The sequence below is a fragment of the Boleophthalmus pectinirostris genome, unplaced genomic scaffold (assembly GCF_026225935.1).
Source record: "Boleophthalmus pectinirostris isolate CB_2022bp ecotype Guang Dong unplaced genomic scaffold, ASM2622593v1 HiC_scaffold_3, whole genome shotgun sequence".
Lineage (NCBI taxonomy): Eukaryota > Metazoa > Chordata > Actinopteri > Gobiiformes > Gobiidae > Boleophthalmus > Boleophthalmus pectinirostris.
Window position 1 is genome coordinate 319,776 of NW_026571299.1, and position 26,187 is coordinate 345,962.

Consider the following 26,187-nt stretch of genomic DNA (forward strand, 5'->3'; position numbering starts at 1 on the left):
CAGCTGACGGACGGGCGCCTCAGCCAATAGGAGCCCCGCATTCCATCCTCTGAGCCAATCAGCGCGTGAGTTTACTGAACGAGGCGGGGTCCCCGGGGTCCGTAGTGACGCACGGCGCGGTGGGAGCGGCGGTTCATTCAAAATGGCGGCGGTGACAACAAACCCGCACAAAACGGGGATTTTTTGGATGGAAAACGGTGAATTTTACTCAAATAAACTCGTAATTTAGCCTAGAAATGTAGTAAACACGCTCTGGTTTAGTATTTATCTGGAAACATAGGCTTTAAATGTGTTTGGGGCTTGTTTTGAGCTGTTAAGATACTTTATAAACTTGCTCGCTTCAGTTTTATTTCATCAGTGACTTTTAGATTTGTTAACACTTTATTATAAGTTTTATTTTAAGTTAATAATCTTGACTTATCTGTTATTTGTTCGTATTTAGTGACAGATGAAGAACAGCCTCTGGTGTTTGTTTCTGGTAAGACAAATTCAACAAAATATACACAACTTTTACTCATATTTAGAGTCCAGACGTCCCTGTGTCTCCGTGTCTCCTGTCCTCATGTTCCAGTGTCTGTGTCCCTGTGTCTCCGTGTCCCCTGTCCTCATGTGTCCCTGTGTCCTCATGTTCCAGTGTCCCTGTGTCCCCTGTCCTCCCTGTCCTCGTGTGTCCCTGTGTCCTCATGTCCCGTGTGTCTCTGTGACTCCTGTGTCCCCTATGTCCTCGTGTGTCCCCGTGTCTCTATGTCCCTTGTGTCCCCTTGTTTCTGTGTCCTGGGACAGTCACAGTTGTGTCTCTATGTCCCTTGTGCTCCTTGTGTCCCTGTGTCCCTGTGTCCCCTATGTCCTTGTGTGTCCCTGTGTCTATGTGTCCCTTGTGTCCCCTTTTCTCTGTGTCTCTGTGTCCCAGCAGATTTATACAAAACCACAGATTTGTCCCAGTTTTGTACAAGAAATGTCCCAGTGTCTCTATTTGGACCAGTCTGATCCTGCCAACAGTCAGAACTAAACCAGGACTAAACCAGAACTAAACCGGTCTCAATCCCCGGCTCAGTCATGGTCTGGTTATGGTCCCAGTCCTGGTCAGGTCCCGGTTTAGTCCCGGTTTAGTCCCGGTTTAGTCCCGGTTTAGACCTGGTTCAGTCCTGGTTCAGTCCTGGTTCAGTCCTGGTTTAGACCTGGTTTAGTCCTGGTTTAGACCTGGTTTAGTCCTGGTTTAGTCCTGGTTTAGTCCTGGTTCAGTCCTGGTTTAGACCTGGTTCAGTCCTGGTTTAGACCTGGTTCAGTCCTGGTTTAGACCTGGTTCAGTCCTGGTTTAGTCCTGGTTTAGTCCTGGTTTAGTCCGTTATCCGTTTTTTTTTTTTTTTTTTTTTTCATTTTTCATTTAAACACAAAATCGAAAACTAAAAAAAAGCAAATCATTATCTGTTTTTTTTTTTTTTTCATTTTGATTTTGGAGACAAATTTTGAAGAAAATTGTTTTTTCGTTTTGTTATTTTTGATTTTATTTTGAAAAACGAACAAATAAACAAATGACATAACGACATACAGACCAGTGAAGCTGCCCAACGAAAAAATTTTATAAAAAAAAAAAAAAAACATCTCTAAAATAAAACCAGCGCTGCTGTAGTCCAGGCCTGAGCTACAATTATTAAATTTGTTTATTTTGTGATTCTAAATGAGTTTAAAACTGAAGCTGCACAAGGCCCAGGTACATTTACAGAACAAATTTTAGTTCAATAAAAGTTTAAACTGTCAGAGAAATGCTTCCTGCTCGAAGTTTGATGAAATATGTCAGAGTAAGTTTGTTTTGTAGAGCGTTCAGACAAAATTATGACACAATATTCTACAAAAGTCAAATGAAAATAATAACTTCACTCCTCAGTTATTTAGTTTTTGTTTTGTTTGTGTGTAATGTTGAGTAGAGCCCGACTGATATGGATTTTGTTGTGGCCGATATGAAACCGATATAATGAGAGTTGGAGCTGCCGATATATTTAGTGATGTAAAAATTCACTGTAAATGTTGAATTATTTAAAAAAAAACTTAGGTTTGGCTCTGGTGGATTTTAAACTGGGTTTATTTAGGAAACATTTATTGTTCTTCTGCCTCTTTACATGACATGTCAAAGGACTAAAGCAGGACTAAACCAGAACTAAACCAGGACTGAGTGTCGGGACTCGGTCTCTGTCTCTCTCCGTCTCTCGAGCCCAAGATTAGTCCTGGTTTATTTATTTTATGCTGAATATATTTATGCACATGCAGATTTTCAAAAGTTTGGTTTTGAGCCGCTGCCGCTGTCAAACTCCCACGAGTCTGAACGCGACGTGAAGAGAAAAAAAGTGAGAGAAAGAGAAAACACGGCTCCCAATAAGGATCAGGCTCCCGTCGTTCTCTTCAAAGAGCCGGATCTAAGAGCCGCTTCGTTCACGACCGACTCATCACGAGTAAATAAACAATCACTATTAGTCTTTAGCCGTAAATGCTGCGCCGCGATAATTAATGATATGTGTAAATGTGGATCATTCACACGTCTGTTCACACTCATTTACATCAATGCAGCTGCAGAAACAAATATACAAACAATATAATCACTTTACAACAGATCAATAGAAAACAGACTGTTTATGTGAGACACAACAGATCATCAATAACCTATAAACAAATGATCAAAGTATCTTCAAAGTCGACATATTTCAACACTCAGACTCACACAGGCTCCTCCCACATCACAAGTCTGAACTAATAAATGTCCTTTTAATCCAGACTCAAACCGATTGTTCATAAAAAGAAAATAATGTCAGTGTTGCACATGGATCTGTGTGTGTGAGTGTAAACAAACACACGTGACTCTGTGGTGTGTTCAGGGACAGTACGACACACACACAGAGACAAATGACTCCACAGATAAATACTGACGTGGAGTCACATATTTGGACATTTATCTGTCTGTAAATTGGATTAAATGAACAGAATGTAGAGAGTCTAAGATTTATAACGACGTATCACATGACCACGGGAAATATCGGCCCATATCTGCAAGTATATCGGCCGATAGTCGATATACTTCCAGGTGCCCATATCGGCCAACCGATATATCAGTCGGGCTCTAATGTTGATTCACAGGTTTGAACCGAGGGGCTCCTTTTGTGTCTGGACCTCACGGCACCGAGAAAAGAGGAACCAGACCAGAGCGGACGCAGACGCAGGCGGTGAGGGGGAGATCAGGAGGTCAGAAGCCCAGGCACAGGGAGCGTTCAGGGGGCAGCAGCTCAGAGAAAGTCCCCGTCTCTGCACCGGACCCAGAGGACCGGACCAGCCGAGGACCCAGCGCTTTTCTGTCACCGTCACAGGTAGAAGTTCTGAAAAGTATCTGAAAATCACACGAGTCCGTCCACATGAAATCAGCCGCCCTCCCCGATGAGCCGCCTCAGATTTGCCTGGAAACATTTGTAAAAATTTCTAAAATTACCAAATGAAAGAATCTCAAATTTTAGTTCAGTCCCTCGAGTCGTTCCTGAGTTTTGACCTGGTGTTCACTTTTTCAGAAACTTTAATTTATAAACATGTTTGAGAAACCAGAACTTCATCAAAAAATAGAACTAGAAGCTGAAAATGTGTGTTATTGTATTATAAATGTGTCAGATATTGTGTTTAGTGCTGTCAAGACAATAAAAAAATGGAGAGATTAATTTATTATGATCTGTAATGAATGAATCTAATTCATCTCTTTTTAATCTCACCTAAAAATTGCTGAGAAAAGCTTCAACATGAGCTATTTTCATTTAAATTCATGATCACATTATTTTTATACTATCATTAGTTTTAGTTTTAGTTTAGTTTAATTTATTGTACTTACTTAGTGTCACACACCGTTTAATTGGTGCCCAGCTCACATGGGTTTATAAAACACATAAAACAATCAGCAGACAGATCACACATCAAATATAAAATGTCCTTTTACAGACGTCCCAAACTTTCAACACAAACTGAGCCAACGTAAAAACACCACATTTAAACAAACACTTGAGTCTCTCCTCATCAGACACAACAAACAAACAGAGTTGGGAAGTTTACTTTTCAAATGTAATCCCCTACAGATTACAGATTACACACCCCAAAATGTAGTTTGTAACGTAATCCATTAAATTACTTAAAGTGAGTAATGTAATCTGATTACTTTGGATTACTTGATTTGCTGTAGAGAAACAAAGACGAGGAAATCTTCACATAAGAAGTTTTGTCTGATAAAAGAAAATAAAAAGGCCAAACTTTACTGAACCAAATTATAAATATTATTGATAGAAAACGAAGAAACACGTCCACACAGCAGGATTTAGTCCTGATAAATCCTGGTTTAGTCCTGGTTTAGTCCTGGTTTAGTCCTGGTTTAGTCCTGGTTTAGAGCTGGTTTAGACCTGGTTTAGACCTGGTTTAGACCTGGTTTAGACCTGGTTTAGTCCTGGTTTAGACCTGGTTTAGACCTGGTTTAGTCCTGGTTTAGTCCTGGTTTAGTTCTGGTTTAGTTCCTGGTTTAGACCTGGTTTAGACCTGGTTTAGTCCTGGTTTAGACCTGGTTTAGACCTGGTTTAGTCCTGGTTTAGTTCCTGGTTTAGTCCTGGTTTAGACCTGGTTTAGACCTGGTTTAGACCTGGTTTAGTTCTGGTTTAGTCCTGGACCACTGAGTGATTCCACAAATATAAAGACACGTGGGAACAGAAAATAAAGTTTTACCATTTAAATATTTAAAGTGTAAAATCACAGGAGATTATTTAAAGAAACAGAGATCAGATTTGGTGTTGAGTTTGTTTTTATCTTGTAAATGGATTTTGAATTGTTTGTGTCGTGACGTCTCTGTTTTCTCTGGTGTTTGGTTGTTTGGTTGTGTTCAGATGGAGCGACAGAGGAGCCAGGTCTCCCTTAAAGACCTGTGTCCTGAAGATAAGAAGAGGATCGCCAACCTGATCCAGGAGCTGGCCAGGTACAGCCCCGTGTTCCTCTTTAACTCCTCCTCCTGAGGAACAAACTGATCCAGGATCTGCCAGGTACAGCCCCGTGTTCCTCTTTAACTCCTCCTCCTGAGGAACAAACTGATCCAGGATCTGCCAGGTACAGCCCCGTGTTCCTCTTTAACTCCTCCTCCTGAGGAACAAACTGATCCAGGATCTGCCAGGTACAGCCCCGTGTTCCTCTTTAACTCCTCCTCCTGAGGAACAAACTGATCCAGGATCTGCCAGGTACAGCCCCGTGTTCCTCTTTAACTCCTCCTGAGGAACAAACTGATCCAGGATCTGCCAGGTACAGCCCCGTGTTCCTCTTTAACTCCTCCTGAGGAACAAACTGATCCAGGATCTGCCAGGTACAGCCCCGTGTTCCTCTTTAACTCCTCCTCCTGAGGAACAACCTGATCCAGGATCTGCCAGGTACAGCCCCGTGTTCCTCTTTTACTCCTCCTCCTGAGGAACAACCTGATCCAGGATCTGCCAGGTACAGCCCCGTGTTCCTCTTTTACTCCTCCTCCTGAGGAACAACCTGATCCAGGATCTGCCAGGTACAGCCCCGTGTTCCTCTTTAACTCCTCCTCCTGAGGAACAACCTGATCCAGGATCTGCCAGGTACAGCCCCGTGTTCCTCTTTTACTCCTCCTGAGGAACAACCTGATCCAGGATCTGCCAGGTACAGCCCCGTGTTCCTCTTTAACTCCTCCTCCTGAGGAACAACCTGATCCAGGATCTGCCAGGTACAGCCCCGTGTTCCTCTTTAACTCCTCCTCCTGAGGAACAACCTGATCCAGGATCTGCCAGGTACAGCCCCGTGTTCCTCTTTAACTCCTCCTCCTGAGGAACAACCTGATCCAGGATCTGCCAGGTACAGCCCCGTGTTCCTCTTTAACTCCTCCTCCTGAGGAACAACCTGATCCAGGATCTGCCAGGTACAGCCCCGTGTTCCTCTTTAACTCTTCCTCCTGAGGAACAAACTGATCCAGGATCTGCCAGGTACAGCCCCGTGTTCCTCTTTAACTCCTCCTCCTGAGGAACAGTCAGAGTCGAGGTGTGTGAAGGTTTGATTATCTCCTGTGGGAGAAAGTTTGATTCATAATACAGCGAAACATAAAAAGATTTAATAATCAGCACGTTTACACGAGAGCTGGACTGAAAAGATTAAAATGAAATAAAATGAAATAAAACGAACCTCCTCCCCCCAGACGCTCACACACAACAAATAAAAAAAACATTTAAACACTTTTATTTACACGGAAAATATTTAAATTCTGAATTAAAAAACAAAAACCATCCTGTAACGTGGCCTGTGTGTGTTTGTGTGTGTGTATTTGTGTGTGTGTTTGTGTATTTATTTGTGTATTTGTGTGTTTGTGTATTTATTTGTGTTTTATTTGTGCGTTGTGTGTGTTTGTGTTTGTGTGTGTTTGTGTGTTTTATGTGTGTGTTTGTGTTTGTGTGTGTGTTTTATGTGTGTGTTTGTGTATTTATTTGTGTATTTGTGCGTTGTGTGTGTGTTTTATGTGTGTGTTTGTGTATTTATTTGTGTATTTGTGCGTTGTGTGTGTGTTTGTGTGTGTGTTTTATGTGTGTGTTTGTGTATTTATTTGTGTATTTGTGTGTTGTGTGTGTTGTGTGTGTGTTTTATTGTGTTTTATTTGGTGTGTTTGTGTGTGTTTGTGTGTTTTATGTGTGTGTTTGTGTGTGTGTTTTATGTGTGTTTGTGTATTTATTTGTGTGTGTTGTGTGTGTTTGTGTGTGTGTTTTATGTGTGTGTTTGTGTGTTTTATGTGTGTTTGTGTATTTATTTGTGTTTTGTGTGTTTTATGTGTGTGTTTGTGTGTGTGTTTTATGTGTGTGTTGTGTGTGTTTGTGTGTTTTATTTGTGTGTATTTGTGTGTTGTGTGTGTTTTTGTGTGTTTGTGTGTTTTATTTGTGTGTATTTGTGTGTTTGTGTGTGTTTGTGTGTTTTATGTGTGTGTTTGTGTGTTTTATGTGTGTGTTTGTGTGTGTGTTTTATGTGTGTGTTTGTGTGTTTTATTTGTGTGTATTTGTGTGTTTGTGTGTGTTTGTGTGTGTGTTTTATGTGTGTGTATTTGTGTGTTTGTGTGTGTTTGTGTGTTTTATGTGTGTGTTTGTGTGTGTGTTTTATGTGTGTTTGTGTATTTTTTGTGTGTTGTGTGTGTTTGTGTGTGTATTTTATGTGTGTGTTTGTGTGTTTTATTTGTGTGTATTTGTGTGTTTGTGAGTGTGTTTGTGTATTTATTTGTGTGTATTTGTGTGTATTTGTGTGTGTTTGTGTGTGTGTTTTATGTGTGTGTTTGTGTGTTTTATTTGTGTATTTATTTGTGTGTTTGTGTGTTTTATTTGTGTGTATTTGTGTGTTTTACTTGTGTGTTTGTGTGTTTTATTTGTGTGTTTGTGTGTTTTATTTGTGTATTTGTGTGTATTTATGTGTGTGTTTGTGTGTTTTATTTGTGTGTATTTGTGTGTATTTGTGTGTATTTATTTGTGTATTTGTGTGTTTTATTTGTGTGTTTTATTTGTGTGTATTTGTGTGTTTGTGTGTTTTATGTGTGTGTGTGTGTGTTTTATGTGTGTGTTTGTGTGTTTTATTTGTGTGTATTTGTGTGTTGTGTGTGTTTGTGTGTGTTTGTGTTTTATTTGTGTGTTTTATGTGTTTTATTTGTGTGTATTTGTGTGTTGTGTGTGTTTGTGTATTTATTTGTGTATTTGTGTGTGTTTGTGTGTGTGTTTGTGTGTGTGTGTTTGTGTGTTGTGTGTATTTGTGTGTATTTGTGTGTGTGTTTTATGTGTGTGTTTGTGTGTTTTATTTGTGTATTTGTGTGTGTTTGTGTGTGTGTTTTATGTGTGTGTTTGTGTGTTTTATTTGTGTATTTGTGTGTATTTGTGTGTGTGTTTTATGTGTGTGTTTGTGTGTGTGTTTTATGTGTGTGTTTGTGTGTTTTATTTGTGTATTTGTGTGTATTTGTGTGTGTGTTTTATGTGTGTGTTTGTGTGTGTGTTTTATGTGTGTGTTTGTGTGTTTTATTTGTGTATTTGTGTGTATTTGTGCGTTGTGTGTGTGTTTGTGTGTGTGTTTTATGTGTGTGTTTGTGTGTTTTATTTGTGTATTTGTGTGTGTGTTTTATGTGTGTGTTTGTGTGTTTTATTTGTGTGTTTTATTTGTGTGTATTTGTGTGTACAGGGTGAGTGAGGAGCAGGAGTTGTCGGCTCAGCGTTTCACAGATGAACAGGGACAGTTTGAGCAGAAGATCCTGGAGCTGGAGGAACAGAACCTGATCATCGCTGAAGAACGAGAGAGTATCCTCCAAACGCCCGAGCGACTCATGTGTCTGTGTCACCGCTCTGCCTGGAAATGTCCCGCAGTGTGACTTTAAACAGCTCCACTTCACATTCACCCAGTCACAGGACGATTTACAGCTCAAATATCCCCCGAAAAACAGAGCGGACTACATAGACCATGATCCTTTGCTCCGTTTCAAAGTACTTTACACAGACTAAACCAGGACTAAACTAGGACTGAACCAGGACTAAAGCAAGAAGTAAACCGGGACTAAAGCGGAACTAAACCAGGACTAAACTGGAACTAAACCAGGACTAAACTGGAACTAAACCAGGACTAAAAGAGGATTAAACCAGGACTAAACCGGGACTAAAATAGGACTAAACCAGGACTAAACTAGGACTGAACCAGGACTAAAGCAAGAAGTAAACCGGGACTAAAGCGGAACTAAACCAGGACTAAACTGGAACTAAACCAGGACTAAACTGGAACTAAACCGGGACTAAAAGAGGATTAAACCAAGACTAAACCGGGACTAAACCAGGACTAAACCAGGACTAAACTGGAACTAAACCAGGACTAAAAGAGGATTAAACCGGGACTAAACCGGGACTAAAATAGGACTAAACCAGGACTAAACCAGGACTAACCGCTCCTCTTGGTCAGGTGATGTGATGATGATGATATGACTCGGTGTTGTGTTCCTGAAGTGTGAGTCAGGTCTTCAGCAGCAGTACAGAGAGTGTCAGGAACTTCTGGAACTCTACCAGGTCTACCTCAAAGACCAGCAGCACCGACTCGACTCACAGGTAACACACACACCGACTCGACTCACAGGTAACACACACACCGACTCGACTCACAGGTAACACACACACCGACTCGACTCGCAGGTAACACACACCGACTCGACTCGCAGGTAACACACACACCGACTCGACTCGCAGGTAACACACCGACTCAACTCACAGGTAACACACACACCGACTCGACTCACAGGTAACACACACACCGACTCGACTCGCAGGTAACACACCGACTCAACTCACAGGTAACACACACACCGACTCGACTCACAGGTAACACACACACCGACTCGACTCACAGGTAACACACACACCGACTCGACTCGCAGGTAACACACACACCGACTCGACTCGCAGGTAACACACACACCGACTCGACTCACAGGTAACACACACACCGACTCGACTCACAGGTAACACACACACCGACTCGACTCTTGGTCTTGGACAGGTCTTGGTCTTGGTCTTGGACAGGTCTTGGTCAGGTCTTGGTCAGGTCTTGGTCTTGGTCTTGGTCTTGGTCTTGAACAGGTCTTGGTCTTGGTCTTGGACAGGTCTTGGTCTTGGTCTTGAACAGGTCTTGGTCTTGAACAGGTCTTGGTCTTGGTCTTGGACAGGTCTTGGACAGGTCTTGTCAGGTCTTGGTCAGGTCTTGGTCAGGTCTTGGTCTTGGTCTTGGTCTTGAACAGGTCTTGGTCTTGGTCTTGGTCAGGTCTTGGTCTTGGTCTTGGACAGGTCTTGGTCTTGGTCTTGGACAGGTCTTGGACAGGTCTTGGTCAGGTCTTGGTCTTGGTCTTGGTCTTGGTCTTGAACAGGTCTTGGTCTTGGTCTGCACTGACCTGACTGCACCTGTTGTTCTCTTGTTTGTTTTGAATTAGGTTTGAGGATGGAGTTGTAAATAGGAGATAGATGGTGTCTGAGGCCTCCATTTCTGTTTAGAGAAGGATTCTCTTTCTTAACAAAAATGTCTTCTTTCACTCTCCTCTCGAACCAGTTCTTTTCTCTGGCTTAATTCTGTACCTGGTTGTCCTCAAACGAGTGGAGATGAACAGCAGACTGAGGTCCTGTGTTGCTCTCTCGTCTGTGTTTGTTCATCCTCTTGTGAAGTGTCTGTGTAGTTTCTCCAGTGTAGCGTTCACTTCAGTCTTCACTGCACTGAATCCCTGCAGACAGAAGTAAAGAAGAGTGACCAGAGTCTGACCAGAAGTGAAGCAGCAGCTTGGACGAGCTGCGAAACGTCTTCAACCAAACTCACTTTTGTCCAGTCGACAAACTGAATTTTCTCCTCGACATAAACAGTTTCATTTTGTGTTTTTGTGTTTCGTGTTGTGTTGTTGTGTTTCATGTTGTGTTTTTGTGTTTCATGTTGTGTTGTTGTGTTTCACGTTGTGTTGTTGTGTTTCATGTTTTGTTGTTGTGTTTCACGTTTGTGTTTGTTGTGTTGTTGTGTTTCATGTTGTGTTGTTGTGTGTTCATGTGTGTTGTTGTGTGTCATGTTGTGTGTGTTGTGTGTCACGTTGTGTTTCATGTTGTGTTGTTGTGTTTCATGTTGTGTTGTTGTGTGTCATGTTGTGTTTTTGTTGTGTTTCATTTGTGTGTTCATGTTGTGTTGTTGTGTTCATGTTGTGTTGTTGTGTGTCATGTTGTGTTTTTGTGTTTCATGTTGTGTTGTTGTGTTTCATGTTGTGTTGTTGTGTTTCATGTTGTGTTGTTGTGTTTCATGTTGTGTTGTTGTGTTTCATGTTGTGTTGTTGTGTTTCACGTTGTGTTGTTGTGTTTCATGTTGTGTTGTTGTGTGTCATGTTGTGTTTTTGTGTTTCATGTTGTGTTGTGTGTTGTGTGTTGTGTTTCATGTTGTGTTGTTGTGTGTCATGTTGTGTTTTTGTGTTTCATGTTGTGTTGTTGTGTGTCATGTTGTGTGGTTGTGTGTCATGTTGTGTTTTTGTGTTTCATGTTGTGTTGTTGTGTGTCACGTTGTGTTGTTGTGTTTCATGTTGTGTTGTTGTGTGTTTCATGTTGTGTTGTTGTGTTTCATGTTGTGTTGTTGTGTGTCACGTTGTGTTGTTGTGTTTCATGTTGTGTTGTTGTGTTCATGTGTGTGTGTTGTGTTTCATGTTGTGTTGTGTGTGTTGTGTGTTTCATGTTGTTGTGTTTCATGTTGTGTTGTTGTTGTGTTTCATGTTGTGTTGTTGTGTGTTGTTGTGTTTCATGTTGTGTTGTTTGTGTTCATGTGTTGTGTTGTCATGTGTGTGTTGTGTGTCACGTTGTGTTTCATGTTGTGTTGTTGTGTGTCACGTTGTGTTTCATGTTGTGTTGTGTTGTGTGTGTTGTGTGTTTGTTGTGTGTCACGTTGTGTTTCATGTTGTGTTGTTGTGTGTCACGTTGTGTTTCATGTTGTGTTGTTGTGTGTCATGTTGTGTTTCATGTTGTGTTGTTGTGTTTCATGTTGTGTTGTTGTGTGTCACGTTGTGTTTCATGTTGTGTTGTTGTGTGTCATGTTGTGTTGTGTGTGTTTCATGTTGTGTTGTTGTGTGTCACGTTGTGTTTCATGTTGTGTGTCACGTTGTGTTTCATGTTGTGTTGTTGTGTGTCACGTTGTGTTTCATGTTGTGTTGTGTTCATGTTGTGTTGTTGTGTTTCATGTTGTGTTGTTGTGTGTTCACGTTGTTGTTTGTTTGTGTGTTGTTGTGTGTCACGTTGTGTTTCATGTTGTGTTGTTGTGTTTCATGTTGTGTTGTTGTGTTTCATGTTGTGTTGTTGTGTTTCATGTTGTGTTGTTGTTGTTGTGTGTCATGTTGTGTTGTTGTGTTTCATGTTGTGTTGTTGTGTTGTCACGTTGTGTTTCATGTTGTGTTGTTGTGTTTCATGTTGTGTTTCATGTTGTGTTCACGTTGTGTTTCATGTTGTGTTGTTGTGTGTCACGTTGTGTTTCATGTTGTGTTGTTGTGTGTCATGTTGTGTTTCATGTTGTGTTGTTGTGTGTCACGTTGTGTTGTTGTGTTGTCATGTTGTGTTTCATGTGTGTTGTTGTTGTGTTTCATGTTGTGTGTGTGTTGTGTTTCATGTTGTTGTGTTTCATGTTGTGTTGTGTGTGTTGTGTGTCATGTTGTGTGTTCATGTTGTGTTTCATTGTTGTGTTGTTGTGTGTCACGTGTTGTTGTGTTTCATGTTGTGTTGTTGTGTTTCATGTTGTGTTGTTGTGTGTCATGTTGTGTTTCATGTTGTGTTGTTGTGTTTCATGTTGTGTTGTTGTGTGTCACGTTGTGTTGTTGTGTTGTTGTGTGTCCAGGTGAGAGCGCAGGAGGAGCAGGAGGCCTCACGCTGCAGCTCACACGTCTGCGCAGGTAACGCCTCAGTGTGTGACGGCTCGTACCTCGGCCTGGCTCCCCCTCCTGGACGCCGGGCGCATTACCGTCCTCCTGCCCGTCCTGCACCCGTCCCCCTGCCACCGAACCACCACCAACACCCCCACCTCACCACGACGCACCAACCTGTCCACCAGAACCTCCATCCCACCGCAGACCCGCCCCCTCAGGTCAGAGCCTCCACCACCTCCTCAGGGCTCAGTCTTCTGTCAGCAGGGGGCAGTGTGCTCATGGTTCAATATCTGGGTTTCACGTGACGTCACAGGGCGACGTTTGTCAGCGCGCAAAATCAGACGGAGGGCAGGAAGTGAACCGACTGGAGGAAAATGCCGATGTGTTGTGTCGTTTACGGCTGTGCCAATCGTTCTAACCCAGAGAAGGAAAAACCATTTATTTAGAGAACCGAATAGGGATGGGCATGATTAGCTTCTGTTTGGCTCAAGAAACCAAGACTGAACCAAGACTGAACCAGGGCTAAACTAGGACTAGTAACATTTTTAACCCTCACCAAACCGTCACCAAACCACCACCAAAATGTCACCAAAATGTCAAACCACTAAAACGTTGCCAAACCACCACCCTCATGTTTAAATATAAAATATTTAAATGTGCTTTTTTCTGCTCAAAATGTGCCTCGTGTCAGTGCAGATAAATCGTGTCAGAAACTCCTGAGGTCAGAGTAGGTCTGCTGAGTTTATTGTCGCTTCAGAATCAGGAGGTGCACTGTTAGCATGCTAGTTGTCGTCTGACTGAGCGTGTGTTTTGTGCAGCAGGTGCACGCTCCCCCGCCGCCCGTCGTCCCTGTGAGCTGTGAGAGCTGTGAGCGCCACCGCCCCAGACGCCACGACCCGGACCCGAGACCGGACCCGAGACCGGACCCGAGACCGGACCCGAGACCGGACCCGAGACCGGACCCGAGACCGGACCTCGAGACCGGACCCGGGTCCAGACAGCGGATATGAGACGCAGCCACTGAACAACACCTGCAACAAGCACCAGAGGTAAGAGTGGAGGTCTCCTGTGGGGCATCTGACGCTCAGGACGAGGGAGGGCATCTGACACGTTTCCCCCCTGCAGGTCCACAGAAACCTGCTCCAGTCCAGGTCTGGGCTCTCAGGACTGGGACCAGAGGAAGAACCAGCTCCTGATGCAGAAGATCCAACTGGAGCAGGAGAGAGAGAGACTGCAGAGGAGACTGAGCGAGCAGGAGAAGAGGAGCAGGAAAGAGACTCCACAGACCAATGGGTAAAGTAGGATTCTTTATGAGACTCTGTTGGCTGCAATCATTCAACAAAACCCCGTTCATCTCGGCTCGGAACTAAAAATGAGATTAGATGTTAGTCCACTTTAAAAGGAAGTTTCTGTTTTCAAATTTGAACATCTTTCCTTTGTAAAAAGACCAAAAATTCCTGCCCAGTGCCCATTATTATGTGTCTTGCCAAACATCATGAACATGGATATCACATATTTTTCATTTATTTATTTATTTATTTATTTATTTTTATTTATTTATTATATATATATATATATATATATATATATATATATTTTTATATTTTTTTTTTACATTTTTTCATTTACTTATTTATTATTATTATTTGTTTTAGGTATTATTATTTATTAATTTATGTTAAATGAATGTTAAGTCAGGGCGTAAAGTTTTTTTTTCATTTATTTATTTATTATATATATATATATATATATATATATATATATATATATATATATATATATATATATATATATATATATCATATATATATATATATATATATATATATATATATATATATTATTTTTTATTATTTATTATTTTAGGTTTTATTTATTTATGTTAAAATTTTTGTGAAGTCAGGGCATTTGTATTTTTTATTTATTTATTTACCTTTTCTCATTTATTTATTGTTTTTTCATTTGTATTTATTTTTTAAATTATTATTATTATTTATTTTTCTTTACATTTCATTTATTATTTTAGGTATTATTATTTATTTATTTATGTTAAATTTTTGTGAAGTCAGGGCATTTGTTTTTTTCATTTATATATTTATTATTTATTTTTATTTATTTAATTTATTATTTTTTTTTTTTTTTTTCATTTATTTATTTTTTAGGCATGGTTTTTGTTTTTTGTTTTTAATTGTGTGTGTTTCAGTTTTTCAGAGGCTGAGTTCAGTTCAGAACCAGAGACTAGACTCACACAGCCACAGGGGCCTCCAGCCTCCAGGTATCTACACACAGATGCTTCTCCACTGTTACACTCGTTTCTTCTCTCTCACCTTCTGAACTTGGATTTGGAGGGATTCATGTTTGAGGAATCTTCAGTCTCTTATTTTCAAGACTCCAGCAGTACAAGCCCAACGTGTCCTTCTCCAGTCTGATGTTCTTCGTGGGTGATACTCACGTCGCCATTTTTGTCCAAATGTAAAATAAGATTCTGCTCTAGTGTGATGTGCAGCAGGAGGAGGAACCCACAGCCTGGTTCAGTCCTGGTTTAGTCCTGGTTTAGTCCTGTTTCAGTCTTGGTTTAGTCCTGTTTCAGTCCTGGTTCAGTCCTGGTTCAGTCCTGGTTCAGTCCTGGTTTAGTCCTGGTTTAGTCCTGTTTCAGTCTTGGTTTAGTCCTGTTTCAGTCTGGTTTAGTCCTGTTTCAGTCTTGGTTTAGTCCTGTTTCAGTCTTGGTTTAGTCCTGTTTCAGTCTTGGTTTAGTCCTGTTTCAGTCTTGGTTTAGTCCTGTTTCAGTCCTGGTTTAGTCCTGGGGTAGTCCATGCGGTACTTTGTTGTTTACATCCACTTGTTTGGTTTTTTTTTTTTTTTATTTACCTTTTTTCATTTATTTATTTATTTATTGTTTATTTTTATTTATTTATTTAATGTATTATTATGTATTTATTTATGTTAAATTTTTGTGAAGTTAGGGCATTTGTTTTTTTCATTTATTTATTATTTATTTTATTTTTATTGATTGATTTTATATATATATATTTACATTTTTTTCATTTTTTTTTTTATTATTTTTAGGTTTTATTTATTTATGTTATTTTTTTGTGAAGTCAAGGCTTTTGTTTTTGTTTGTTTTAGTTTTTTTAATTTTCTTTAATTTTTTCCTTTTACTTTTATTTATTAAAAAAAAAAATTGTGAAGTCGTCGCACATGTTTTTTTCTGAAGTGGTTTTAGATTAATATTGAGATTTAAAGTGTCACAGTCAGAACAGAACGAGTGTCACAGATAATAAATACAGTTTTGTGTTGTTCTGCAGCAGGAGACTCAGACACACAGAGGAGAAGAAGAAGACAGAGACTCATGTCCCAGAGACAGAACACAGCACAGGTCAGTCCACACGCACCATCACGTCTCTGTCTCCCCAACGTCCTCCTGACCCTGTCCTCCTGACCCTGTCCTCCTGACCCTGTCCTCCTGACCCTCTGTCCTCCTCCTGTCTCTCTCCTCCTCTGCTCTCCTCCTGTCCTCTCTCCTCACCGCTCTCCTCACCGCTCTGTCCTCTCTCCTCACCGCTCTGTCCTCTCTCCTCACCGCTCTGTCCTCTCTCCTCACCGCTCTGTCCTCTCTCCTCACCGCTCTGTCCTCTCTCCTCACCGCTCTGTCCTCTCTCCTCACCGCTCTGTCCTCTCTCCTCACCGCTCTGTCCTCTCTCCTCACTCTGTCCTCTCTCCTCACCGCTCTGTCCTCTCTCCTCACCGCTCTGCTCCTGCTCTGTCCTCTCTCCTCACCGCTCTGTCCTCTCTCCTCACCGCTCTGTCCTCTCTCCTCACCGCTCTGCTCCTCTCTCCTCACCGCTCTGTCCTCTCTCCTCACCGCTCTGTCCTCTCTCCTCACCGCTCTCCTCACCGCTCTCCTCACCGCTCTGTCCTCTCTCCTCAGCTCTGCTCTCTGTCCTCTCTCCTCACCGCTCTGCTCTCTCCTCACCGCTCTGTCCTCTCTCCTCACCGCTCTGCTCCTCTCTCTCCTCACCGCTCTGTCCTCTCTCCTCACCGCTCTGTCTCTCTCTCTCCTCACTCGCTCTGTCCTCTCTCCTCATCTCCTCACTCGCTCTCTCTCTCTCTCCTCACCGCTCTGTCCTCTCTCCTCACCGCTCTGTCCTCTCTCCTCTCACCGCTCTGTCCTCTCTCCTCACTCGCTCTGTCGCTCTCTCTCCTCACTCCTCTGCTCTGTCCTCCTCTCTCCTCACCGCTCTGTCCTCTCTCTCTCTCTCTCCTCACCGCTCTGTCCTCTCTCCTCACCGCTCTGTCCTCTCTCCTCACCGCTCTCCTCATCGCTCTGCTCTTGCTGTGGAGTTTTCATGTTTGCACTGAAGACTGGGTCAAATGCAGAGGGCGACTGTCACCAAACTATAACCCCCGGTGTTCACTGACTGTAGGTGTGGTCCAGGTTCAGGTTCGGTGTGGTTTTATTGTGACTTGTGCCTTGCTGACTGTGCTCTCTGCTGCTGTGCGGTGGCAGGGGCGGGTGGCAGGGGCGGTGGCAGGGGCGGGTGGCAGGGGCGGGTGGCAGGCGGCGGGTGTTCGCAGGAGCTTCACACTCTGGTCGAGAGTTCCTGTCGTAGATTAACACGTAGAAGAATCCTTTTGTGAAACAACAGCAGCGTTTCACACTTTCTCGTGTTTTTGGACACTGTGGCTGTTCACAACTGTCGATCTGTGAAGGACCAGGAGTGTGCAGGAGTATTTTATTCTGAAAATACACTGGATCTGTCAGTTCTGCGCGTCTGACTTCCTGTTTTGCTCATGTGACTTTTGGCAAAAGGAGAAATTCAATTCGTCAACTGGACAAAAGTTTTTTTGTTTTTTTTTTGTATTTTTGTCCAGTTGACAAATTGAATTTCTCCTTTTGCTCTAGATTCTACCTGGACGACTGAGGGACCTTTACACACGAGTTTTTTTACCACTTGACGTCAGATTACACCGCGGCGTCTGTGTGTGTTGTTCTGTCTTATATTAAAAAAGAGAGATTTTCATTTTAAGGACTAGTCGACTCACCAGTTTTTCACTTTAGACAATCTAATGTAAATTTCAACAGAAAATGATTGCACTTTCTCTGTGTGTTTTTGTAGTAGTGTAATCAATAAAGCTCAAGATCCTTAAAATCTATCACACTTTGTTATTTTTGCTCAAATTATTGTCCTATTTTAGTTTAGATTAGTGTGGACGACTGAGGGACTTTTACACACGTGTGATTTTTTACAACTTGACGTCAGATTACGCTGCAGTGTCCAGCAAAAATAGATTTGTTGCAGATTCTTTCCGCAGACCGGCGCCTCACCGAGGTCAGTGTGACGGAGACAACTGACTTGAATGACTTGAATGACTTGAATGACTTGAAGTGAAGGACCCACACGTGTCCTGAACCTCACTGCACCTGCATCAGTGAACACCGGGCCTTAAACAGAAATGAAGCTTTAACTTGTTGGGTTAAAGTTCATCAGAAGTAAAAATGAACATCTGTGGTTTAATAAAAAGTCTTGACCCCCTACCTATGACCCCCGACCTATGACCCCCGACCTATGACCCCTGCACACGCCTCTTCAGACGCTGCACACATGAAACACGTCTGATGTCGTCTCATTTCAGGGGAGACCAGCTCCAGGAGAGACGTGGGCACCTCTCCAGGCCCCTCCTCCTCCGCCCGCCCAGAGCCCCGCCCACTCGCCAGTCCACAGACCAGGTCAGTAATCAATGGAATGAAACCCCTTTTTCTTCTCAACTGAGTTTTTCTCATAACAATGAAAACTCTTTTATTTCTCATTGTAGTTTGTTTCTCACGATCATAAACGATAAACTTTTACGCCTTCGTTAACATTATTATTAGTTTATACGACCATAAACGAAAAACAAATCACCCTTATATATTTTCATTTACATTGTTGTCTGTTTTGCATGATCATAAACGATGAAATTTCGTCCCTTTGTTAACACTACTATTAGTTTGTACGACCATAAACGGGAGGAAAACATATGTATGTATACGTGTATATAGATGTATGTGTATAAAACTAGAATTGATTAATTAAAAAAATAAAAATAAAATTAAAAAAAGTCAGGTTTTAGAGCCTCCACAGCACTGAGACTGCTCTTATCAAGGTGACAAATGACATCCGCCTGAACACTGATGCAGGCAAAGTCTCAGTCTTGATCCTGTTAGATCTGAGTGCTGCTTTTGACACTGTCGATCATGGATCCTCTTACAGAGACTAGAGGACTGGGTGGGCATCTCTGGTACTGTACTAAACTGGTTCAAGTCCTATCTAGAAGACAGGAAGTATTTTGTTGAAATTGGAAACTGTGTCTCAGATGACATGGCCCTGACCTGTGGGGTGCCTCAGGGGTCGATCCTGGGCCCCCTGTTGTTCAATCTCTACATGCTGCATCTTCTGTGACGCTGTTTAAATCCAGGCTCAGAACATTTCTGTTTAACTGTGCAAATAACTGAAAGGTTTTCATTCCGCACTCTTCTCTCCAATTTATGTCTCTCTTTTTTTATTTTAATGTTTTGATTTGTTTTTATTATGATTTTAATGTATTTCTTATTCTGTAAAGCACTTTGAATTACTTTGTGTACAAATTGTGCTGTACAAATAAACTTGCCTTGCCTTTAGCAGATCTGTGGAGAGGCGAGCCGCTCACTAATGCACCTTTTTAAACCTTTTTGTGAGTAAAACTTCCAACTGTAATGAAATAAAAGCTCCAGGTTTGAGTCTGATGGCGGCGGCGCCCAGAGGCTCGATGGCGGATTTACACGAGTCGACATGAACGAATAATCCGTGAAACGTCGGTTTCTCTGGGTGAACGCCGCCTCAGACCAAACGCTCTCTGTTCCAGACTGGACCTGTCTCTGTCCGAGTTACTGGAGATCTTCAGCCCCGCGTGTCCCGGCGGCAAACAGAGCAGCGCCACACGCAGGCCGAAAGCTGCGCTGCGGCCTCCGCGCTCCTGTGGCCCCGCCCCCTCCAGGAGCCACGCCTCTCTGACCCCTCTGACCTCTGACCCCGACCTGGAGCTGGAGGAGAGCAGGATCCTGGAGGACATCTTCTTCATCCTCTGAGCTCAGACAGGATCACGGTTTTACACTTTTCTAAACTTTAGCTCCTTGATTCTAATAAAAGATTTAAAAAAACATTTTCACTCTGAATTTATGATGAGTTTTCACTGAGGAGATTCCCAAAGACGAGTGTGACGCCCCCTGGTGGTACGAGCAGGTACCAGGAGAAGATCTGATAAATCTGGAGAAACTGAGTGTGAGGGTTTTTTTCCAGTGAAAATGTCTATTAGTGTATTTTATACTGATGTTTACACAGGTATTTTCTGTTTTTTGGAGTAGTGTTGTAATAAGACTTTTAAACATGAGCACATGTACAAATACATGATTCAACTCTGTCAGTATCAGCAACCAAAGAACCAATCAGGAGCGAGGCTGTTGAAGGTAACGCCCCCTGAGTCATGAGTCATGAGTCGACTCGCGAGGAGCAGGGAAGTGACAAAAAAAAAAAAACAAGGTGGAAGACGGAAAATGGTATAAATGAAGTAATGTTTAATTAACGGGAATGTTAAAGGTAAATAACAAACAGGCTGAAATATGAACATTAAAAAACCTAAAGTAAAACAAAATAACAGCATTAACATGTAACGAGTTTTGTGCCAAAAAACAAGTGACTAAACTAAAGGACGCACAACAAAACGAAACCACAAATGTCCCAAAGTAAAAGCACAAATAAACCCACAAACAGAATAAACACACAAACAGAATAAACCCACAAACAGAATAAACCCACAAACAGAATAAACACACAAACAGAATAAACACACAAACAGAATAAACACACAAACAGAATAAACCACACAAACAGAATACAAACAAACACACAAACAGAATAAACACACAAACAGAACCGAGAGACAAAACTAAAAGTCTCTAAACTAAACAGAGTCAACACAAAGTCAGACACATGTAAACACAAACACAGACTGACACAAAAGACACACACAAACACAAAACGGGCCACAAGGGTCAGCGCCCCGAGCAGGTGCTGCAGGTGCTGCAGGTGCTGCAGGTGCTGCAGGTGCTGCAGGTGCTGCAGGTGCTGCAGGTGCTGCAGGCAAAAGAAATGAAAACACACAAAACAAGTCAGAACTGGAGGTCTGGAGCCGTAACGCCTTAACGCTGCCGGGAGGGACCTCGAGGAAAGAAGGAGCCCGACCAACATCCTCAGGTCAGAGTGAGGAGCCTGACAGCAGCAGGTCCACAGAGAGGTTAAAGGTCAGAGAGAGGGGCCACACTTTTACACACAAACTACAACCACGGCTCAAAGAAACCACACTCCTGCTCACTTCCTGTTTGGAACACGACGGCGAGCCTTTATGTACATACACATATATCTATAGACTCAGCAGAGCGTCACCGAGGACTCAGACCAGACTCCAAACCCCGGAAACAGAGGCTCACTGAAGCTGCTGTAGAGGGTCTGGAGATGAGACAGTTGATGATCAGGCAGGACGTGATAGAAGGACAGAGATCCAGCCTCCGTGTTCAAGAACACGCCCACTCTGGAGGAGGACACGCCCACTCTGGAGGAGGACACGCCCTCTGTCTCTGAGGACACGCCCCCTCTGGAGGAGATGAGGACCGGGCGTTGGCTCTGGTTGTTATGGCAGGTGCAGCACTGTCCTCCGCTGATCTTCAGTCTCCAGGACAGATCGTTGTCTCCAAACCCGCTGTTCAATCCTCTTCCTCTGCGATCGATGCCTCTGTAGCTCACGGCGATAAACACGTCTCCGCTCAACTCCACCTCCCAGTAACAGCGCCCCCACAGGCCGGTGCAGCTCAGGACCTGAGGCCTGTGGATGAATCTGTCTTCATGATCTGGATACTTCTGCTCCTCCTCCACGTGCGTCACAGTCCGATGGTCCTCAGACAGAAGCAGACGTCTGTGAGCTGAGTTCGGGTCCAGAGACACGTCACAGGAGTCTGAAACACAAACATGGAAATATGACGAGGATGTTGTAGTGTCCGGATTTTGAACACAAGTCTCAGAGACAGTCTGAACTTCTTTTCCATCAAGATTCTCCCAAAGAGCTACAAGATGTGGTTTCTCCTACAAAGAAACAATTGATGAACTGAAATAATTCAGAGATTTGACAAAACTGAAAGAGTTCACAGTTAAAGGACAAATGCTCAATCTCAGCTCAGGACTTTCTCCACAGAAAGAAGAGGAACGATGTGAACTGTTCATGCTGTGAATATTGTCAGTATTGTTTGAATATTGGTCCTCATTCGTTTAACCTTCCCCCACAGTAAACGTACGACCAGACCTGAACAGTTCATCTCAGACCTTTGACCAGGAGAGGAGAGAGAAGCAGGGAGACACAGAGCACCTCCTGATCTTCTCTGCTGGACAAAGAACGTTCTAGAGAGACAACGCCCGAGAAGTCAAAACTTCCAGGTCTTTCTAATGAAGCGCCAAACATTGTCACTAACACATTTGTAACACACACCTTTACCTCAGCTGTAACACACACCTGTAACACACACCTTTACCTCAGCTGTAACACACCTGTAACACACACCTTTACCTCAGCTGTAACACACCTGTAACACACACACCTTACCTCAGCTGTAACACACATGTAACACACACCTTTACCTCAGCTGTAACACACACCTGTAACACACCTCCAACACACCTGTAACACACACCTGTAACACACCTCCAACACACCAGTAACACACACACACACCAGTAACACACACCTTTACCTCAGCTGTAACACACACCTGTAACACACCTCCAACACACCTGTAACACACACCTGTAACACACCTCCAACACACCAGTAACACACACACACACCAGTAACACACACCTTTACCTCAGCTGTAACACACACCTGTAACACACCTCCAACACACCTGTAACACACACCTGTACCTCAGCTGTACACACACCTGTAACACACACCTTTACCTCAGCTGTAACACACACCTTTACCTCAGCTGTAACACACCTGTAACACACACCTTTACCTCAGCTGTAACACACACCTTTACCTCAGCTGTAACACACACACCTGTAACACACACCTTTACCTCAGCTGTAACACACACCTGTAACACACACCTTTACCTCAGCTGTAACACACACCTTTACCTCAGCTGTAAACACACACCTGTAACACACACCTTTACCTCAGCTGTAACACACACACCTGTAACACACACCTTTACTTCAGCTGTAACACACACCTGTACACAATAATAATAATACATAACATGAAAAATAACTGGATAATTAGTTTATTGAGTAATTAATTACTTTTACAGTCTAGTTACTAACTCAGTTACTTTATGGGGAAAGTAATTGTATTGATAATTACTTTTTTAAAGTAAATTGCCCAACACTGTGGACCACACTGTGACATCTCCACTCTCCTGGTCGTTACAGACGGGCCTGATGGTCAGTTTAGATTCAGTACAGAACTTTAGATAACTCTTAAAGTTGTATCTAATCTCCACTCTTCAGCAGACACTCATTTGCATATTTCATGTCTAAATGCTTCTGTTGATCAATAAATATTCATAAACCACAGTTTGCTTTGGTGAATAGTAGTTTATAGTAATTATTAGAACTAAACTAAATTCAGTTCTATATAAAATCTACTCCATAATAAGCCCTCGAGTGTTTTCACTGTAATTATAAATGTGTAAATCAAATAAAACCAGACTCACACTTCCTCAGACCTGGGACCATCCAGCGCTCTCCAGCAGGATCCAACCTGAAACACACAAGTCCAGTTTAGACCACAGACCAGGACCAGAGACCAGACCAGATCAGAAACCAGAAGCTAAACCAGTTCCAACCATGGACCAGAAACCAGAAACCAAACATGATGACTGTATTTACATTTTTGTGTGGTAGTTCTAGTTTCTAATGTCCCTCTCTCTCCTCAGACTCTTGCAAAATATCATATAATATAAATAAAAAACAAATGGTTGGTCTCTTTCATCCTCATCCAGCTCGGCTCCTGTACCAGAGGCCTGGGAGCCTGAGAGTTCTTCAGTATCTTTGCTGTTCCTGTTCTGCACTTTTCTGGATTGAGATGTTCTGTTGTTTTTCCTGGTATCTGCTGGAGTTTCTTCCAGTTTGGGGGTTACAGCCCCGAGTGTCCGATCACCACAGGCTCCACTGATGCCTTCACCTTCCAGACCTTCTCCAGCTCCTCCTTAAGCCCCTCGTTTCTCGTGTTCTTTTCTCCTGATGTTCCGTCTCTTGGTGTTGTGATGTTCCACCACCACGGCTCTGCTCTGTTCTTCTCCAGCTCCACTATGTCTGGTTGGTCCATCTCCATCCTGACAGTCTGTATCTGGAAGTCCCACAGGATCTTGGCTCGGTCGTTCTCCACAACCTTTGGAGGTGTTTCCCACCTTGACCTTGGGGTCTCCAGCTCGTACTCTGCACAGATGTTTCTGTGACTGTGGCTCCTCTTGGTTCTGTGGCTCCTCTTGGTTCTGTGGCTCCGTGTTTGTTTCCCTGCAGCATCTGACACCTGCAGTTCTGTGCTGGACTGTCTCAGGAGCCTCTGTGCACAGTCTGCACCGTGGCTCTGGTCTGGTGTGGTAGATCTGGGCCTCTGTTGCTCTGGTGCTCAGGTCCTGCTCCTGAGCTCCAGGATGAGCCTCTGTGTGTCCTTCAGACCCTCTCAAGACATTGGGAGGATTTCTTGATCTCAGTCTCTTCAGTTCTGTTCTGGTGGTTCATGTAGGGGTTTGTCCTGCCATGATGGTCCCTCCAGCTCCTCTTCCTCTGGACCCCACTGTCTGAGACCTTCTCTGAGCTCCTCTTCTGTCGGGGCCTTGTCCTTGATGTTCTCATGGAGCTTGGATGTTTCCTCCTGGACAGTGGTTCCACACTCACTAGTCCTCGGCTCCTTCCTTCTGGCTTGCGTACAGTCTCAGGGAGCTGGATTTGGGATGAACCCTCCACATGGTCAGGAGCTTTTGTGTCTTAACATCTGTGTGTGTCTCGTCCTTTGGTCAGTGGTTCCTGCTGGGATCTGATCACTGACAGGAACCAGCTGTTTATTGTCTGGGCCTTGTTCTTCCATTGAGCTGCTTCTTAGGACTTGCCTCACTCTTTGCAGGTATTTGGCCGTAGCCGCTTGTTGCCTCTTCGAGGAGCCATTTGCTTGTGGGACACCAAGGTACTTCTAACTATCCTCAACATCTGCTATTGTTTCCTCTGGGAGTGAGACCCCCTCTGTGTGTTCTACCTTCTCTCTCTTCATCACCATCCTGCTACATTTCTCAAGCCCGAATGACATTCCAGTGTCTGTGCTGTAGATCCTGGTGGTGTGGATCAGTGAGTCAATGTCTCGCTCATAGTGTACAGCTGATGTCGTCCATGTAGAGGAGGTGACTGATGGTGGCCCCGTTTCTGAGTCATATCCGTAGTCATTGCGGTCGATGATTTGACTGAGGGGGTTCAGTCCCAGAACAGCAATGGGGACAGTGAGTCTCCTTGGTATATGCCACATTTGATGGACACTTGTGCAAGTGGCTTCCCGTTGGATTCAAGGGTGGTTTTCCACAACTGCATCGAGTTCGCAATGAAGGCTCTTAGAGTCCTGTTGATATTGTACAGCTTCAAGCTCTCAGTGATCCATGTGTGTGGCATTGAGTCAGAGGATTTCTTGTAATCAATCCAGGCAGTGCACAGGTTGGTCTTACAGGTTCTGCAGTCATGGGTGACTCTTCGGTCATCAGGAGTTGGTGTTTTTGCTGATGCCCTTCTGTGCTGTGCTCATGTATTGATCCATGTGCTGCTTGTCTTAGCCGCAATGATGTCTGACATGAGCTTCCATGTTGTGGAGAGACAGGTTATTGGCCAGTAGTTGGATGAGACTGTGCCCTTTGAGGGATCCTTCAGGAGCCAAGCAACAAGCCAAGTAACTAGTAGCTCAGTGTTCCAAGACCCACAAACGGCAACTGCTTTAACAACTAGAGATTGACAAGGTACAACACAAATGCTACGGTAAGGGGGAGCCAGGACGCCAGGTCAGAGGGGAGTTAACACTAACTCCCCAACCACAGATTGGATACGAAGCCCCAGTACATATCACGCTGAGCGAGGCAGCGCCTGATCTGAAAGATAAGATCATGACCCGAATGAACACAAGGAAACCCCAACGCCAGTTACAGAGGCTAAGTGAAGTACCATCTGAAAGCCTCCCTAGAATGCAGCACTGAGAGTGATCCCTACCACAACCATCACTGAAAACAAAAACAAGTCCCTAGCAATAAACAGCTAATGACAGTGATCAGATCCCAGCAGGAATCATGCACTGGCCAACAGAGTAGATACAGACACAGAAAAAGACACAAAACCTCCTGACCATGTGGAGGGTTCATCCCAAATCCAGCTCCCTGAGACTGTACGCGAGCCGGAAGGAAGGAGGCCGAGGACTAGTGAGTGTGGAACCACTGTCCAGGATGAAATATCCAAGCTCCATGAGAAAGACAGTGGGGCTCAGAGGAAGAGGAGCTGGAGGGACCATCATGGCAGGACAAGCCCCTACATGAGGCGCACTACCGGAACATACTGTGGCAAAAGTGAAGTGGCTCCTGAGACAGTCCAGCACAGAACTGCAGGTGTCAGATGCTGCAGGGAAACAAACATGGAGCCATAGAACCAAGTGGAGCTACA

General features: G+C 43.4%; 2 protein-coding genes across 7 annotated transcripts in view; one reads left to right on the forward strand and one right to left on the reverse strand.

Annotated features, from left to right (window-relative positions):
* The first annotated feature begins 127 nt into the window (after positions 1-127).
* On the forward strand, positions 128-19,607 carry kiaa1328 (KIAA1328 ortholog). 5 transcript variants are annotated; one of them, XM_055160237.1, is made up of 14 exons: positions 128-197; positions 443-478; positions 3,127-3,353; positions 4,893-4,981; positions 8,209-8,324; positions 9,028-9,116; positions 12,403-12,648; positions 13,252-13,369; positions 13,407-13,479; positions 13,556-13,723; positions 14,634-14,705; positions 15,736-15,806; positions 18,065-18,158; positions 19,313-19,607. In XM_055160237.1, exons 1-14 carry the CDS (start codon positions 143-145, stop codon positions 19,533-19,535), a joined length of 1,677 nt encoding a protein of 558 aa, XP_055016212.1. In that variant the 5' UTR covers positions 128-142; the 3' UTR covers positions 19,536-19,607. The 5 variants fall into 5 exon arrangements, with proteins under 5 accessions (XP_055016212.1, XP_055016211.1, XP_055016213.1 ...); XM_055160236.1 differs by having other exon boundaries at positions 13,249-13,369; positions 19,313-19,606; XM_055160238.1 differs by having other exon boundaries at positions 13,249-13,357; positions 19,313-19,606.
* Positions 19,608-23,224: 3,617 nt separating this feature from the next.
* LOC110174219 (NLR family CARD domain-containing protein 3-like) overlaps positions 23,225-26,187 on the reverse strand; it is a 26,875-nt gene continuing 23,912 nt past the window's right edge. For both annotated transcript variants that reach the window (XM_055160235.1, XM_055160234.1), the window contains one exon: positions 23,225-23,260. The gene's annotated coding sequence lies outside the window, so the exon portion shown is untranslated. The remainder of the gene's footprint in view (positions 23,261-26,187) is intronic.

Coding starts and splice junctions, on each gene's coding strand:
- kiaa1328 (XM_055160236.1), top strand. CDS start 143: ATGGCGGCGGTGACAACAAACCCGCACAAAACGGGGATTTTTTGGATG. Junction 479..3,126: donor GCCTCTGGTGTTTGTTTCTG/GTAAGACAAATT, acceptor GTTGATTCACAG/GTTTGAACCGAGGGGCTCCT. Junction 13,370..13,406: donor ACCGGACCCGAGACCGGACC/CGAGACCGGACC, acceptor GAGACCGGACCT/CGAGACCGGACCCGGGTCCA.